At 45.5% G+C, this 15,905-nt stretch overlaps 2 protein-coding genes across 3 annotated transcripts in view; both read left to right on the top strand.

The window, feature by feature from the left end:
• The first annotated feature begins 1,256 nt into the window (after positions 1–1,256).
• On the top strand, positions 1,257–5,098 carry ubac2 (UBA domain containing 2). 2 transcript variants are annotated; one of them, XM_088384976.1, is made up of 10 exons: positions 1,257–1,621; positions 2,007–2,131; positions 2,199–2,318; positions 2,433–2,539; positions 2,707–2,830; positions 2,912–2,959; positions 3,176–3,284; positions 3,368–3,510; positions 3,624–3,749; positions 3,978–5,098. In XM_088384976.1, exons 1-10 carry the CDS (start codon positions 1,591–1,593, stop codon positions 4,083–4,085), a joined length of 1,041 nt encoding a protein of 346 aa, XP_088241102.1. In that variant the 5' UTR covers positions 1,257–1,590; the 3' UTR covers positions 4,086–5,098. The 2 variants fall into 2 exon arrangements, with proteins under 2 accessions (XP_088241102.1, XP_088241101.1); XM_088384975.1 differs by having other exon boundaries at positions 1,262–1,621; positions 3,621–3,749.
• A 7,017-nt stretch (positions 5,099–12,115) lies between these two features.
• Positions 12,116–15,905, top strand: part of LOC148393484 (ankyrin-3-like) — a 70,218-nt gene continuing 66,428 nt past the window's right edge. The window contains exon 1 of the mRNA XM_088385160.1: positions 12,116–12,582. Coding sequence (XP_088241286.1) covers positions 12,502–12,582 — 81 coding nt within the window. The 5' untranslated portion in view covers positions 12,116–12,501. The remainder of the gene's footprint in view (positions 12,583–15,905) is intronic.

Here is a 15,905-nt window from a genome sequence, read left to right as displayed (position 1 = left end):
TGAATGTGTGTGTGCGAGGAAGAGAGAGAGAGTGCACGACACAACAGAGCAGCAAACCATCTGCTCATCTCCTCTTAATGAACAAAGCAAACAGCAGGAGTCAAGGCTGTCTCCAAATCTGCTCTCTCTTTATTGGCACACTCGCACACACATGCAAACACTCACACGTACACATCTTTGTGCCGTTTAATCTGATTATGTTTGATTGAGAACAGGGGCAAAGCAACCTTTTTAGACCCGACTCCTACGCCGGTGACAGAGAAGGTCTGAAACACAATTAGCAAGCTGTTCCTCGCACTCAACGTCTGACCACCGGCAAGCAAATAGAGCTAATGGGCAGGAACTAACCAATGGGAACTAACGGGCCGCTGTGTCCCCGTGCGCGCAATACTATTAGACAGCTGTTGGACTTGGACATAAGACGGAGCCACCGGAGCCGCGCATGGGGAAGGCCTCGTCCGACACGTTTGATGTGGACTTTCGCAAAGCAGCAGGGCCTACTCGCAAGGAATCAGCACCGTGACCAGCACTGGTGGCGTGTGCGTTGGAGGCGACCTGAAACAGATGGCTGACACTCAGCTGACGTAAAGCTGCAACAATATCCGCACATGAAATATTGTGTGGCAAAACTCACCTGGCTGACAAATATGATGAGCTCTTCACTCCCAATGTTATTTCTGATTTCATCTTAAATTTAGCAGGCGTTTATATGGCCCAAATTATTAAGGTAAATGAAACTAAGGGAAGTAAGGTCAACTCTTAGTAAATGAAAAGTGGGACCAGAGCCCTCTTGGCCCCAGGGTCTTAACTTGACAGAAGAAATAATAAGTACATTAATTATTAGATGATGAACAGAATTGTCTAAATTGGAAATGAAAAATGGCTAGAATACAAAAAGTTGACAACAAATAAGAATAAGAACAACAAAACGAACAATTAAAATGACGAATTATTAAGGTTTTTTAGAGCATGTCTAGAATAAAATTTAACATGATCATGTTCTTGTGCTGTACATTACTGTAGCAATTTAGGTGCTTACTCGTTTTTCTTTTCTTTTTATTTCGATGTCTTAAATTCCTTTTTGTGTAAACTGCCCTGCTTGGCTTAGCCTTTTTCAGCTTCAAACTCAATGAAACACCGCTCTCTAGCGACCAAACTAGGAATACGGAGCATAAATGTAAATTACCCTCAACGCACTTGGAAAAGTTGAGTATAGACCACAATGCATTGCGAGCAGACAAACGACATAGTCCAAACGCGAATATAAAAGCGGTACAAGACGGGGGGAAAATACTCATTTAATCGAAAACATGTACGACAAAGGAAATAAATGCAGATTTAATCATATGTAGTCGGAATTCTTAATGCGCCGCTCTTTCATGATATATACAGTGGGTCACTTGATTTTGGTCCAGTTGAGCTTCTGTAGGTTGGGTGACGAGCTACTTCCTGTTCCCGTCCTGTTCTACTACACTCCTCGTCAGCCAGCATGGGTCGCTACGTCAACGCCACCCCGTTGTTTCTTTCCTCTTAGTTTGTGTTGAAACCTCGCCGTGTGTCCTCTGGAGTATTGTCAACTTCCTCGACGTCATGTTTACCACCACCGGTTCCCGGGGCCTGTGTGAGTATCCCCAGCCCGCCTCTGGCAGCCAGCTCAGCTAAGTAGATTAGCATGCAGTTGTCATTCATTTACCCTGGCAGGCTATAGATGAAGTTGTCATTCATTTATCCAGGCAGGCTATCAGCGCAACAACTTGAACGTGCTTTTTAGATAGCTGAGCTGAGGGAGCTAAAATAGACCTGTGGAAATAGTTCAATCAATCAATCAATCAATCAATCAATCAATCAATCAATCAATCAATCAAACCTAAATATTTTGGCATAAACGAAGCTTTCCTTGGGTTTAATCAGAGGCGTCAATCTTAATTGTAATCCAGGGGGTGCCAAACAACCTAATCTCGAGTTAAACGGGAACATGTTTTTTTTTTTGTTGTTGTTCTTTACAGACAAGGCTCCTCTGTCCAAAGGTCTGCTGTTAGTTCTGAGCGGGTTGACGGTGATGCTCCTCCTGCTCCCGCAGTACCAGCACATGTTTGAGTACAACCTGCAGGCTGTCAGCCACCAACAGCAGGTTTGACTTGAGTTAACGTTTAAAGGATCTGATATGAATGTGCCTAACAATATGGATGTGATGGTAGGTGTGGCGCTTGCTGTGCGGCAGGCTAGTGTGTCTGGACGTGAAGGACTCCTTCTGCAGTGCCATGCTCATCTACAACTTCCGAATCTTTGAGAGGAGGTTTGGCTCCAGGAAGTTTGCCGTGAGTGCCAATGATGAACAAGCTTGGCAGCATGTTCTGTTCACATTAGACGGCTTGAGAGGACCAGAGATGTTTTGAGATATTTGCCCCTCTTAAAACATGTCTTTTGTTTAGTCCTTCTTGTTGGGCACCTGGTTTGTCTCTGCACTGCTGGACTTGCTGTTGGCTCAGGCGTTCTCCTTCCTCTTTGACTACGAGGTGGAGGAGTTGCCTGCGGGGCTGTGAGTTTGATTTGTTTGGGGAACAAGGCCAAACCAAAGCAAATGAATTGCAATGTTGTATTTACTGTTTCAGTTTTCTTTTTTTTTTTTTTTTCTGTATACAATCACAATCTTGCAAGTAACATTTGATCACAACAAATTAGATTGTTGATGCGTGACGTCCACAGGCTGGCCCCGGTCTTTGCCCTCTTTGTGCCTTTCTATTGGTCCATCCCCAAGGTGCCCATCACCCAGGTGCTGGGCCTCGTCAGCATCACCAACAAAACCTTGGTCTACATCGTCGGACTGCAGGTATGGTTCTGTTCAGCTCCGTTGTGTTTTTACGCATCCAGTCATGAATCTTGTCCCCTCTTTGTTTGTGTCTCTGTGTAGCTGTTGACGTCCAGTCCCTTCATGTGGGTCCTGGCACTCAGTGGCCTGGTGAGTCATATGATGCTCCAGCGGCCTTGTACACTTCATCAGCAAACAACCAAATTCCTGTTTCAATTTTGAAAACACAGTGCCCAAAGATCAATAATCATAGAATGCTGTAATGAGCCTATTTTTATTTTTTATCCTGAGGGTCCACTGGTATAAGGTAAACCCATCATCGTATAACGCAACGGTTGATTGATTAATGTCTGACATGTGTCTCAGATCTCGGGTGGTTTGTACCACTCCAACGTGCTCTGGCTCCAGAAATTTCTCTTTGTGCCTGCCTGGCTGTGTGCCGTCGCACGCTACCTTCTGGAGCCACTCTTCTCCAGTGCGTCCGAGCTAGCGCCGTCACGGTTTGAACAACAGTGATGCGCAAACATGGTCATGTTATTTTCTTTCCCCCCCTTGAAGGTTCTCAACCAACCAGCGAGGCACCTCTGGGGATGGGCGCCACGCTGGACATCCAGAGGCAACAGCGGATGGACCAACTGGATCAAGAGCTGCTATTGGCCCAGTTCAACGAGGCCCGTGCTAACTCCAGACACCAAGCACAAGTACCGGCGATTTTCCTGCTCAAACCAACAAAGCCATTCCATGCGATTCGGAGACTTCTTTTTCATTACTTAAGTGGAAAGAGTGAAAAAAAAAATCCTTTTTATCTTAGCAGACTGGCTTGCTCCCGTGGAGCAGGTTGTTCCCCTCCCTGAGACGCAGAAGAGAACCACCACCGCAGGCTCAGACGCAGCCCAGCGCGCCACCGCCACCATCCGACAACGCTGTCGCAGAGGAGCAGGTGCAGTCACCATTGCCTGTTCATATTGAAAAATGTACCAATACAATGCTAATAATGATAAACAATGTCTGACATGCTTTGGTCAAAATATTCAAAGAATGGGGAACTAAATGAGATTTTCACCCTCTGCAGAAATGAGCTGTAAGAATCATTGCAGGTGTAAAAGCATAAATGGAAATCTTCTACACTCTATATCCAGATTCTAATTTCATGGAACTCCTCCTGCAGGTCGCCAGGTTGGTGGAGATGGGCTTCTCCCGGCCGGATGCCCTCGAGGCCCTCCGAGCGTCCAACAACGACATCAACATAGCCACCAACTTCCTCCTGCAGCACTGAGAGACACGAGAGCGATACCAGAAGCGAAGCAGTGCAGCCGAAAACAAAGTCAGAGTCGAGTTTGGGGGGAAAAAAAGATGACAAAGCAAGACAAGGCAGGTAATCTGAAGGCTGCGTACGGCTGGCCGATCACGCCCCGAAACGGACAGTTGCAATCAACTGGGCAGGACGTTTGAAGCATTAAGTCGAACATCCTGGGCTCAAATGACAAGCCTCAAATTACAACAATAACAAATGTGATCCAGCTAGCCTACCGTCAAAGCGCGATGAAGCTCCTCACGTTAACGCAACATTCACTTGTTGCTTGGTTACCACTGAACTTTGCATTAGCATTAGTTAAGAGTTCGGCACGCTCCGTAGCTGTACGAGTGATACTGAGGACCCCCGTGTACGCCAGCGTAACCAGCGACCCTCAAAACTGTGCCGTATGACCGTATGAAAAACATCACACCCACAAGGCAGATATGTTGTACGGATATTTTTATGCAATTTTCATCTCACGTTGGATTATAACTCAGCAAGAAGCTCAAATAGTCTCCAAACCAATACATTTCATTTTACAGTCTAAAATTACACTCATGAGCTTTATTTTGATATGCTTGTCCATATGTCGAGTCTCTAAAATGATTTTGTTGTTGTTGTGTTTCTCTTTGAGCGAGTCAGCGAATGTAATTGTAATTGAAGGCAGCAGATCTTGGCGAGGACGCACGTTCATTCCGTCTTTCGGGTTACGTGGGTCATCTCAGGTGAGACAACCCCCCCCCCCCCTCGCTGCACTGGATGTATTTATTAGATGATGTTCCAGTTTTAAACATCACAAAGCCGAAATGTTTATTTGTTATGCAGTAAATATGACAGAGGCACACAACCCTTTGTGCATACTGCAAATGTTCAAGAGGTAGCAGTTAAGTGTTGACTTAGTAAAGGGTACCAGTTCTGTATTTTTGTGCAAAAAATTGCTAAGACAGTTTGTCAGCACCTCAAAATAAAACTATTAACAAAAAGTGATTAAAGACTCCAGTTTGGATCTCATTTTAGTTATTCAGTTGGCAAGCAAGTTTTCAAAACCACAATACTGTGTCCACTTACGACACAAGATGGCGCGCTTGCGTTGCAAAATATGTAGCGGAGCCTGGATTGTTTCTTTTTTTTGATTTAATTTATAACAACTCGTGTTTTTTTTTTTTGTGTGTAATCAGAATTATTGATACGCCTCGTATGAGATGTCAGGATATCTCGGTGTACCTACTGTAGCGTCCAGTGAGTGCCTCGTCCAATAGATGTCGCTCTCGAGTCAGCTTTAGTTGCTATGTCGCTGAGTGCCACGCCCACCTGCTCCGACGATGACACTGAGCAGAAGACATCTCCATCCGCTTGTCTCTCCTCCATGGAGTTTTAACAGTACAAGACTTAGTGGGCAAGGAAACCACCGTTAAGTGTGCACTTTAGCCCGCACCACAGCAGCCATTTTAGAATGGGATAGATATATTTTTGAGGCTCCAATCTTCTTAAGATCCAATTTCCCCCAAGAGATCAATTGACTTTGGTTGTAATGTAACATCCAATCCAGTGGTCACTTCAGAGTTAGGTCTGCTAATGTAGAGTGAAGAAAACTCTTTCAGATTGCCCAAAACAGAATGGGCACTACATGCTTCCAAAGCCTGTCAAATTAGCTTCACTTTTAACTTAAAAAAAAATAATAAAAAGCTTGGAGATAACAATCAGTGTCTGTGTGCAGACAATTATGCAAGTAGGCTCTCAATTTTATGATGTTTGGCCCTCAACACACCTCACACTGTGTAAGCCTCGGGTAGTCTTAGATATTCAAATCTTTATGACTTTGATCAGGCAGCATTTCAATTGTCATTGTTGGTAAATGTCGATTTCAGAGTTTAGGAAAAAAGCAGTGTCGCCACTTCCACCTCACGTCACTTTGCGTGTGTGTGCGTGCGGTGTGTGTGTGTGTGCGTGTTGTTAAATACCTGGGATTCCCCTTGCAGTCAGTCGGCTTTTAACCTTTGTAAGCATCCCCTGCTGTGATGCATGGAACTGACACCATACAGCAGCTATATTATTAGCTGGCCCGTGCAGTCTGCTTGTAACTTCAAGTCGGCACACCCGTACATAGTTTGGCCTCACGAGTAACATGTAATTGTACAGGACTGTGCTCATACATGAACCTGTATGAAATGCTCCTCCGGCTTTCCATACGTATTTGTGTATGAGTCTGAGCAGCCACAGCAGCCCAGACGACGCCGTCGCCGCCGCTCTATTCCCCTGTTGCCGGCTCTGTTGCCATGGTGAACGTGTGCCATGGCAACGGCGTATGCAAGAGCCTTCCGTTCGCACTCTCATGTTGTTTGTGTGATCGCTTCGTATGACTTCGGATGATTCCCGCACTCTGAGGGTGGAATTGTCCCAAAGTACGAGCAGAGTGGAGAACAATGTCACATCTGTTCTCATTATTACGTAAGACGAGAATACCAAATGCCTCCCACTGATATGCTAATGTTCGGAGCTGGTCGTGAAGAACGTATGGGAATGTTGCCGTCACGTTTCGGAGGGCCGCATGCCTTCGAGTCATGCACATGCTTGTGGTTTCCGAGTAATTAGGACTCAGATGGGTTCACTTGAGGAATTGCCGCTGTCATTTTATGCTCAACTTGTTTTTCCGTCCTACATGAAAGCTTGTTGACGCTCTAATTGTTTTTTGTCTGATCGTCAGGTCTGTGTTTGGACTTGCTGTGAAAAACCAAAACCGCAGAGACTGAAAAACATTAGTCAGATGAATAGCACAACTACGCTTCAGTTATGAGGCCATCAGCCAAGATGAAACCGATTAACTTCTTGATAAACACCTACATATTGTAAATTGTTCTCACAACATTATGACTTGAATATAATCATCTCAGGTGACCATTTTGCCACTTGTTGTCAATTGAAAATGACATCACAGTCACCAGGTCTCAGAACACAACCAATCATGGCTCGCCAGTTTTCTGAAGCTGAGCCGTGATTGGTTGTGACATGAGACCTGGAAACTTTGAGGTCAATTTTAGCAACTTCCAAAAAGGCCCCCGTCTGAGAGAGATAAAAAACAGCTGGAATTTTGCCCGTTTAATTCATATTCCACAAACAATACATTAATCAGAACACCGTGTTCCAACTATTTGAGTTGCACAGAACATATTACTACAAAAAGTGTTTGGCTTGACTTCCCTTTTAAAAACGTAATAGACATAATAGATTCAGCGCAAGAGAAAACTCAACATCTTATCACTTTAACTGAGGTGTGTGTGTTACCTCAGCTCATCACATGAATACACACAAGAAGAGCATGTGTTTAAAAATAAACACGCCCGCGCGCACAATCTTACTGTGGTGTGTGTGTATGTGCAGTTACAGCGGAAATGAACTTTGATGAAAGGTCAAACATCACTGGGAGATTCTTGAGAGGGTGGCGGTGGGTGGCGCTACAAAGGGCCAAGCAGAGGTTTAAGGGTGGGGGGACTTGGAGGGGCGGCTGGTTCTGGCTCCAGTCTTGTCATCAGATTACATTTAAATTTTTTACTGAGAGAGTCTGCGGTGTGTCAGAAAGGACAGTGCCGGGCCGGTGACAAGAGACTTCCCTTAAAGTGTCCTCACTAAGGCAATGAATGACTTACGTAAAACTAACCTTTCTTTTTTCCTTACAAAAAATTTTGACATCCTTGTGAAAGTACGAGTAAATCATAATCAACTGATGTGTTGTATCTGTAAAGTGGCCTAGTTGATCTATACATGGGGGTCTGGAAGTAAATTTGTGCTTGCATAAGAATTGTGTGTTTGTTTTCCTGGCTGAAAGTGTAACTGTCACTTTTTTTTTTTTTTCTCCCCACGGCAAGCGGCATTAAATCCGATGTTTGCGCTCACTCAGTTAACTCGTTTTTTGTTTTTTTCCATTGCCTGAGCGACAGGTCAAAACTCATTAATCGGGGCGGTTGTAAATCAAGACAACGATGTTCCCAATGTAGCAATTTCGCTTGTGGGCAGTGGCAACCAAACCAGGGGGCCAACGGGGCAGCGCTTCCCCCGGGCCTTTGCCTGTATCCACAGCCACACCTCCAACATCTCTTTGATGAAAAATTTTGAACGGGCAGCTAAATGTCGTTTGGCAGACAATACACTGGCCGCATGTTAACTATACAAATCTCCCCCCAGTCATGTTGAAATACAAAGACAAACCCTGCCCCTCCTTTTTTGTCTGTGCTGATTCACAACAGTCAGGAACCTGCCAGCTCTGGATGCTCGTCTCCATGGAGACAAGGGTGGGAAAGCAAGTGATGATGTTGCCGGGAGAAAAACGCTCCGGCGTGTCATCCGCGTGTGTGCATGTGTGTCTGCACGCTACGTAAGGAGAGAGGGAGAGAGTGGTCATTCGGTTGTCCGTGGCAACGCTTATTTTTGTCCAGAGATCGTTAGATTGTGAGAGGAATCCAACGATAATAATATGCAATGCTGTCTTTGTCATTCATGGACAGTTGCAGTTTCTGGCAAGCCCTGCCACTTGCATGTTGAACACTTTTTATGTGCTCAGGCTCATTTGCAGCAGCAGCTATTCTCACGTCGCGATTGGGCAGCATGGTGGTCTAGCATGTTTGACAGTTCTGAGGTACAGGGTTCGACTCTTGTTGGCCTCATGCTCTGAGACATAACACAAACCAACAGGATGGGACGATTGTTTGTGTTGTGTATGATTTTTTTTTGTGGCTGATCGTCTATCACTTCCACACTCTTTTTAGCTTCACCATTTTGGACATTGAAATGAAATGATCATTTTTACACTTGATGGTGTCATTTTCAAGCAAGTCTGGTTGGACTCAGACTTTTCATTCTGCACATACTGAAGCTTCTTGACTCCAAATACCAGCGTGCGCTTTATCACTGTCATTACTTTGTTTGGGGAGTTGTCCCTTCACTGTAAAGTAGCAATTTGGGCAAATTAAAGTCATTATACATATTTACACTTATACATTCAAGGTGAGGGAGCTTTAAAGTGCCCCCCCCCCTCCTCCTGAATCAGCAGCGGTTCTCAGTAAAACCCTCATTATGGCTCTCCTGGTGCTGCGTACTTGTATATGTGTTGATAATGCAAATGGGTCCCTGGACTATTCGGGCCGAGGTAAAAATGGAGCCCCTTTGTCCCCGTAGCGCTTTATCAGTACGGGAGTGCCTGTCTGCTCTTGACCCGGTTGCAGCACAAAAGTGACGCTCAATTGGAGCACCTTGAAGGACACGCTCAAACCAAGCCACGTGCATCAACATCAAAATTTTAATTATCATTTCAAGTTGAAACGCAGGAATCCGTTGACTCAGTTCTTTCTGCATAAAAAGAGAATTGTGTTTGCACGCCCTGCCTGCATGCACAGACACGTCCCGCTGCGTGACATTTGACTTCAAACGTCGGGATGACTTACTATATGAGCGCTTACGCAGCCCGCGCTACTTTGGAAACGTTTAGGTGCTTTCCTGGAGGGCACTTTGGATCTTAACCGCTGTCTTGGCAACGCCTCCCTGCTGGCTAATGCGAAAAAGCAACATGAACACTTATCAGTGTTATATTTGTTCCATAGATTTTGTTGGCACGATTTTGCATTGTTTCTACACATGACTTCTGATTGCTAGTCCAAAATCACATTGTGGTAATAATAACTTCCCTCAGTATTGATTCCCGATACACACATGGATCAATGCTTGGATCAAAGCTGCATAGCTGTTGTTTTGTTCGTTGCTTGGTTGAGTTTGATTGATTGGAAGGTGTGCGGTGGTGTTTATCATCTATGTGATGATTGAGAGGAGCAACCCAGAAGGGGAGGGGGCAGGGGAGGGACGCCATCCAACACTTGCTGAGCTTTATGTCGGGCCCATTCAGCGCTCGGCAGCCGCCATCGATTGGCGGGTTTCGATGCACTCGGTGATGGATGTGAGAAGACACTCGGAGGCTGCTGGTGGCTTCTGTCACAGCCTGCTTCTTTACAGCTTCCTTCCCCATGATGCACTAAATGGACTTGTGTTTACTTTCTAGAATAGCGGCAGAAAGAAAAAAAAAAAAAACAGTATCTCTTGGGCTCAGAGTGATTGAATACCTTGTACAAGGCCTTGATTTAAGATGTATCAACAATTGATTTCAGCATTCTAGTTTGCAATGTGAATTTGGAGCAGAAATGTAATTTCATCTCAGCTATGTATTCTGTCAAGTGGACATACCGTATAATGGAAAATTGATTTTTTTTAATTGCTTGTTTACATAAACTATTGGCTCTCTAGAAGGCCTGTCCGTTCATTAAACAATTAGTTTTTTTATTAGACGATTTTTGAAAATTGAATTTTGCCAAATTGGCACAATGAATCGTTTGCCAATTAATCCGACAAGTATCTAATTCAACCATTGCGGTAGCTTTAGCTAGTTTAGCCTTTGTTAACATTTTTGTGATCAAATAAAAGGCAATAAAACAGATTTTGTCGTTTAACCTTCTCGTCTTCAAGGCCAGCGAGTACTCATCAGTCGTCCTCCTCGTTCTCTTTTCATGGTGAATGTTAAGAAAGGCACCGGTGCAAAATTAGCTTTCCACGCATGACGCTACAAGTCTGCGTTTGGCGTGATCAAAGCCACAGTAATGGCCAACATCGTCTCATCTCGTGACTTTGTCTGGTCCTGGCTGCAAGGACACCGCTGAAATAAGATCGTAATTATATTTCACTCCTCCAACGGGTGTGAATATTAGAAACAGACGCTCGTGTGATGTATTTCAGTTCTCGGACTCCAACTCTTTTATTGCGCTTAATAAACTGTCCAATAAACACAAAATAACAAACATAAACTCGCACATGACTACTTAAGAGAATGCGAGTCAATTGTGGCTTGTTATGACTAAATACTAATTTAAATCTGTACTTGTTTGATTGTGCGCCAGCAAAGTGAATGCAAATGTCTTTTTGCACCAACAAAAATGATTTCATTCATCAACATTAGAACAAAGGCCACTGGGTGCCATTTGTGTTTAAAAGTCAAATAAAATGCAAATGCAGGCTCACAAAAGTTCTTCAATGAAGAAAAGAACAATTGCTTGTTGATGGTCATTTTATAATAATGACCATCATTAAAATGAGTCGTAAGAGACTCCGAGACCTCAGGACCGCATACTGCTTTGAATCTACATAAAGGTTAGCAATGTTTTCCCACTCGTGTGTGTGTTCCATAATAAAGAGCGTGCTGATGGAGCGGCCACCAGGTCCCCGATCAATAACTTCTGGCACGGTGCTAAAGCAAGCACACCATCGTGAACGCGCCCATGAACTCTAGGCTGGGGGGGGATGGAGTAAGATGACAGCGTTGATGTAACGTGTGATTCCACATCTGGCCAGTTAGCCTTTGACTCAGCTTGAACGCTATCAAGGTTGTTGAGTGTTGATTGCACGTCGCTCCAAATGGTTCCTGCCTCTTGTGGAAGGCGATGATGTCACAGAAGTCCATTCTTTGAAACGATTCTAAACTAATTGGACGATTAATCGGTTTTCAGGGTTTGGATCTTCCAAATACTGGAATGGACATGGACTTCAAAAACTCCATATGCGTCATTCAGCTGCCTTCTTTCACTTTGCCCCCCCCCGGCCCCCCGTCTCTCCATTATCACATTGCTCCCGCAGCCTTTTCCCCTTTTCGCTCCCTCTCTGTTGTTCCCATTCCCTGTCTGTCTCGTTAGCCACCGAATTGGCTCGTTTGTGGGACGTGCTGGAAAGGCGTGGTCTTCAGCCCACCTCCCCTCCTGCCCCGTGACTCTATGAACCCCCCCTCCCCCCCTCCCCGCCTGTGTCTCAAACATCTTCATCCACATCTCTCTCTCTCTTTTTCCAGTAAGCTGATCCCGCGTGCTGGCAAAGAGTAGAGAGGAGTTCCTTTTCTGGAAGGACCCCCGCCAGCCCTCCACCCCTCCCCTCCCCACCTTGAACAGTACACACACTCCCCTGTCAGAGATGTGGAAAGCCTTACTTGATGTCACGCCTGCGAGAGACGCGCACGGTAAAAAGGCAGGAGGGACTGGATCTCTTTTTGTTGTTTTTGGTTTTCCTTCACTGCCACTTTCTCCACTCTCTTTCTTTTTGAGGACTCTCAGGTAGCCTCAGGTGGACACCCTTCCTTCATCACAACTCGTTCGCTCGCTCTTGCCGTGGGTGCCTACCCCACCCTTGCGAACGCGCGCCGCTAATTGCCAAGGCAGCCGAGTGGGAGTGGACCTCGATGGTGAAAGAGGAGGAGAGCATCATCTCCTCTCCTCTCAATCACTGTGGCTATGGAGGCGCTCCGCTGACGACGGGCTGCCGCACGCTGGATTAAACGAGGCGCAACAACAAAAAGAAAGAAGAAGTGACTCTCAGCATGAGTGAGGAGGCAAAGGAGAAGACGGCCTCAGGAACAGGAGGAGGGAAAGCGGCTCATCGCAAAAAGAAAGGCAAAAAGGTGAGTTTGTTTTGCTTTCAATAGATGAATGGGAGATTTGGAAACATCTGACAGGTGATGTCTCACGAGCAGTCACCTGCGTTCATCCCTAAATCGCAACTAGTCGGGCTGGTTGTCTTCTCGCCCCGGGTGATTGGTTGCCGGAGCGCAGCTATGCAAAGTAGCGGGGGGAACCTGGGTGGGGGGGGTGGGGGGGCAGGCAGTCAGAGTGATCTGTTGTCCTATCCAACTCTACTTCTGTAATTTGCTGTTGTTTGGCTACCGACGTGTTCTCGAGGCGTTTAAGAGGAAGCCACGCAAACATGTTTTGACTTATGACTTGGAATGTCGACCTGCGTGCGTACGCGTCATCACCTTTTTTTGTTCTTTATTGAACACAAACCCAGCTGTGTATTCTTTCAGTCTAAACAAACCTAAAAAGCTGCGCTTATCTCTTTTCTCTTTATTCGCGTCTGGCAGGACGAGAAGGGAAGAGGCTTAACGCTTTATTTGGGGTTGGCCCTTGAGATGTTGGATTTATTGGACAGGAGGCAAAGAGCAGAACGCGCAAGATTGCCGCCATACATTTTAACAAGGTTGTTGGGTGTGTTGCTCACAAGCGGCAGACTCCTTGCTTTGGCTTCCAATTAAATTTACGGGCACTCTATGTGTCAAAACCTCACATGGTGCAAAACAAAAAACAGCCGTCTCTGAATGTCAACGCCGGTGGGCTCAAATTCCATCAAAACAAATGAGGCCTGAACAAAAAAAAAAATCTGATTCAAATCGACATCAGGATGATGAATGCCGTTCTCTCATAAAGGCTGCAATTTTCCAAAAACTGCCTCGTTTCACTTGCTCTGTAGGCTTTTAAAACATCTATTTGTATTGATTGATCAATTTATGTCGGTGGTGTGACGATTAATCAACAACTAATTAATTACTAAATTAATCGACAATGATGAATTGATTATTTTTATAATCAATTAATTGTTTATATAAATTTTTGATTCAAAATTGTCCAAATCCTTCAAATTTCACCTTGTCAACTATTTATACTGTCCAATCTTTGTCAGCCTCCATGAGAGCAGACTGATTATATTTGTGATAAAACATTTGCATTTACTTTAGAGAAACAATGATCAGACACTCCGCCCATTATGGACCAAAGCTGTAATTGAGCCATGAAAACTGAACCACGCCATATCGAATCAAATCGTAATTCCACCGAATTGAGCCATACTCGAATCATATTGCACCCAAATGTATATATTGTCCTAAAAAAATCAGCCCTAATTGCAATAATCCAATGAAAAGTGGACGTTCTCCTGCTGCTGTTCTTTTTTTCTACCAGAGTGGAGGCTATGCAAAATTAAACATTAAATCTCTGAGGCCGCTATTTTAAGCGTTTTGCTGCACGGGCTTCATCTTCCATCGGAAGTTGCAGTGCAGGTTGGTTGAACTGAACCAACAGGATCATCAAAGTTGCCCACAGACTATCTTCTTCCTCAGCCGGCCACCGTTCTCTTATCTCGCTCACGCAGGCTCCGCTCTACCGCCACCGAGCACCCAACAGCTCCGAAAATCATGCATATTGATGATGTCTTTTCTTTTCTTTTTTTGTCCCGCTTTGCTTCCGTTTGTCGGTTTGTTGTCGTCGGGGCACCGCGTGCGCATGCGCGTATTTCGCATCACGACTACGCCAGATGTGTTCATGATTGTAACCATGGCAACTCGGCTCTCTTTGGAGCAAAAGATGTCGAGGGTGAACGAGAGGAGGAGGGAGTGGAATTAAAGAAAAAGAGAGCGAGCGAGAAGAAGAAGAAGATGAGGAAGGGGAGACTTGGCTGCTTGAACTTGTTGGCCAGGAGAGGGAAATGTTACATTTTTCTGTCTGTCTGTCTGTCTGTGTGTCTGTCTGTGTGTCTGTCTGTGTGTCTGTCTGTGTGTCTGTCTGTCTGTCTGTTCGCTGCCATAGAAGATTTCCTACTTTCAACAAGAAACTCCAAAGCTCTCCAACCGAGCATCTAGTTGAATCAGAATCACACGGACTTGAGCCAAATCAAACGGTTCCATTTAAAAACAAAAAACGCCCGTGAATTGAGTGGCACCCCTTGCTTGTATTGTTTGATATTTTCTTCCAGCTTGAGTGTTGTCTTTTGGGGGATGTGACAAACATCTCGCTTTTGTCCCTGGTCGTTTCTTGTGCCTAACGAAATGCTTTGGGCCATCTTGCCCCCTGAGATGCACACGACTGCTGGAAAGAAGCTTTCAAAGCGGGATGACACATGACGTGCGCCGCGGACGGCCGCCATGTCGACGTGCTGCTAGACTAGACGATGTTCCTCCGACTACGTGTGTGCGTGTGTCCTTGTGTGCGCGTGCTTGTGTGTGTATGCGTGTGTGCTCGCACGTCTTTTTGATATTCACATTAGCCTTAATGGACTTAGATCACGTCCTTAAGAGGGCCAGATTGTGCTTTATCGGCAATTGCAAGAGACTTTATGGCGATATCAAGTCCGGCAAACGCGCGTGCCCGTTAGCGTGACGTCGTCGCTCCGTCCTGTAGAGGTTACGCAAGCTGAAAATTGAGCACGGATGATGCCAAAAAGAACATCCGTGAGATTTCTTACATAAATGTGCTCCATCAGGTGTCGATCGAGCGGAGGTGTGAGCGAGCGCATGCACGTGTGGGCTTCCCCCTCATCTAAATGAGCGCATGCATGTGTAGGTGGGCTCTTCCTGCCTTTGCCTTTTGGGTCCTGGCCTGCATGGGAGACAAGGCGGGGGTTGGCCTGCTCAAGCTCCATCATTCTCTGAGGAACATCAGTGAGAATGTGGAGAATAGGTGTGATGGAGAGGAGAGTGGGGAGGGGGCTGCGAAGTGGAAGGAGGGCGTGGTGTTGACAATTTTCATTTGGACACTCTGGACGGGAGGGTGTTTGTGTCTAAAATGGCCGCTTCCCTATAGTGAGTCCTCACCGGCAACAGGTGAAAATCCAAAAATACCTTTTGTAGCCACTCGGCCATGATTTTATGTCTTAAGTTCTAAATGAGTGGACATTGTAGCTTTAAAGGTGCCAAAATGGAAGCCTTTGTTGAGCTTGCCGGTGGTTTTGACGAAAGCAGTTCGAGGTAAGCCTTGAGAGCCGAACTCAGGGGTGAAGAGCGTGTAGCTAATCAAAGCAAAGGCCAAAACAAGGGCTTGCCACTCTCCTCCACTTGTCCCATCTCGCCGCTCGGCCCGCCCTACCATCAGCGAGTGCACTTTTTTTTTTTTATGTTCGCTTTGCAAGAATAAATCGATAACACAGAGAGCTCAGCACATTTGAAATGGCTTTCTC

This window comes from Syngnathus floridae, chromosome 9 (assembly GCF_059516105.1).
Source record: "Syngnathus floridae isolate MCC-2025c chromosome 9, RoL_Sflo_1.0, whole genome shotgun sequence".
Taxonomy (NCBI): domain Eukaryota; kingdom Metazoa; phylum Chordata; class Actinopteri; order Syngnathiformes; family Syngnathidae; genus Syngnathus; species Syngnathus floridae.
The sequence above is the reverse complement of the archived record's forward strand: the minus strand, read 5'-3'. Positions and strand labels throughout refer to the sequence as shown.

What these genes read in the sequence shown, in the direction of transcription:
- ubac2 (XM_088384975.1), top strand. Translation starts at nt 1,591, where the DNA reads ATGTTTACCACCACCGGTTCCCGGGGCCTGT. An exon ending in CACCGGTTCCCGGGGCCTGT is followed by an intron (nt 1,622 to 2,006) that starts GTGAGTATCCCC and finishes TGTTCTTTACAG; the next exon opens with ACAAGGCTCCTCTGTCCAAA. An exon ending in ACTCCAGACACCAAGCACAA is followed by an intron (nt 3,511 to 3,620) that starts GTACCGGCGATT and finishes TTTTTATCTTAG; the next exon opens with CAGACTGGCTTGCTCCCGTG.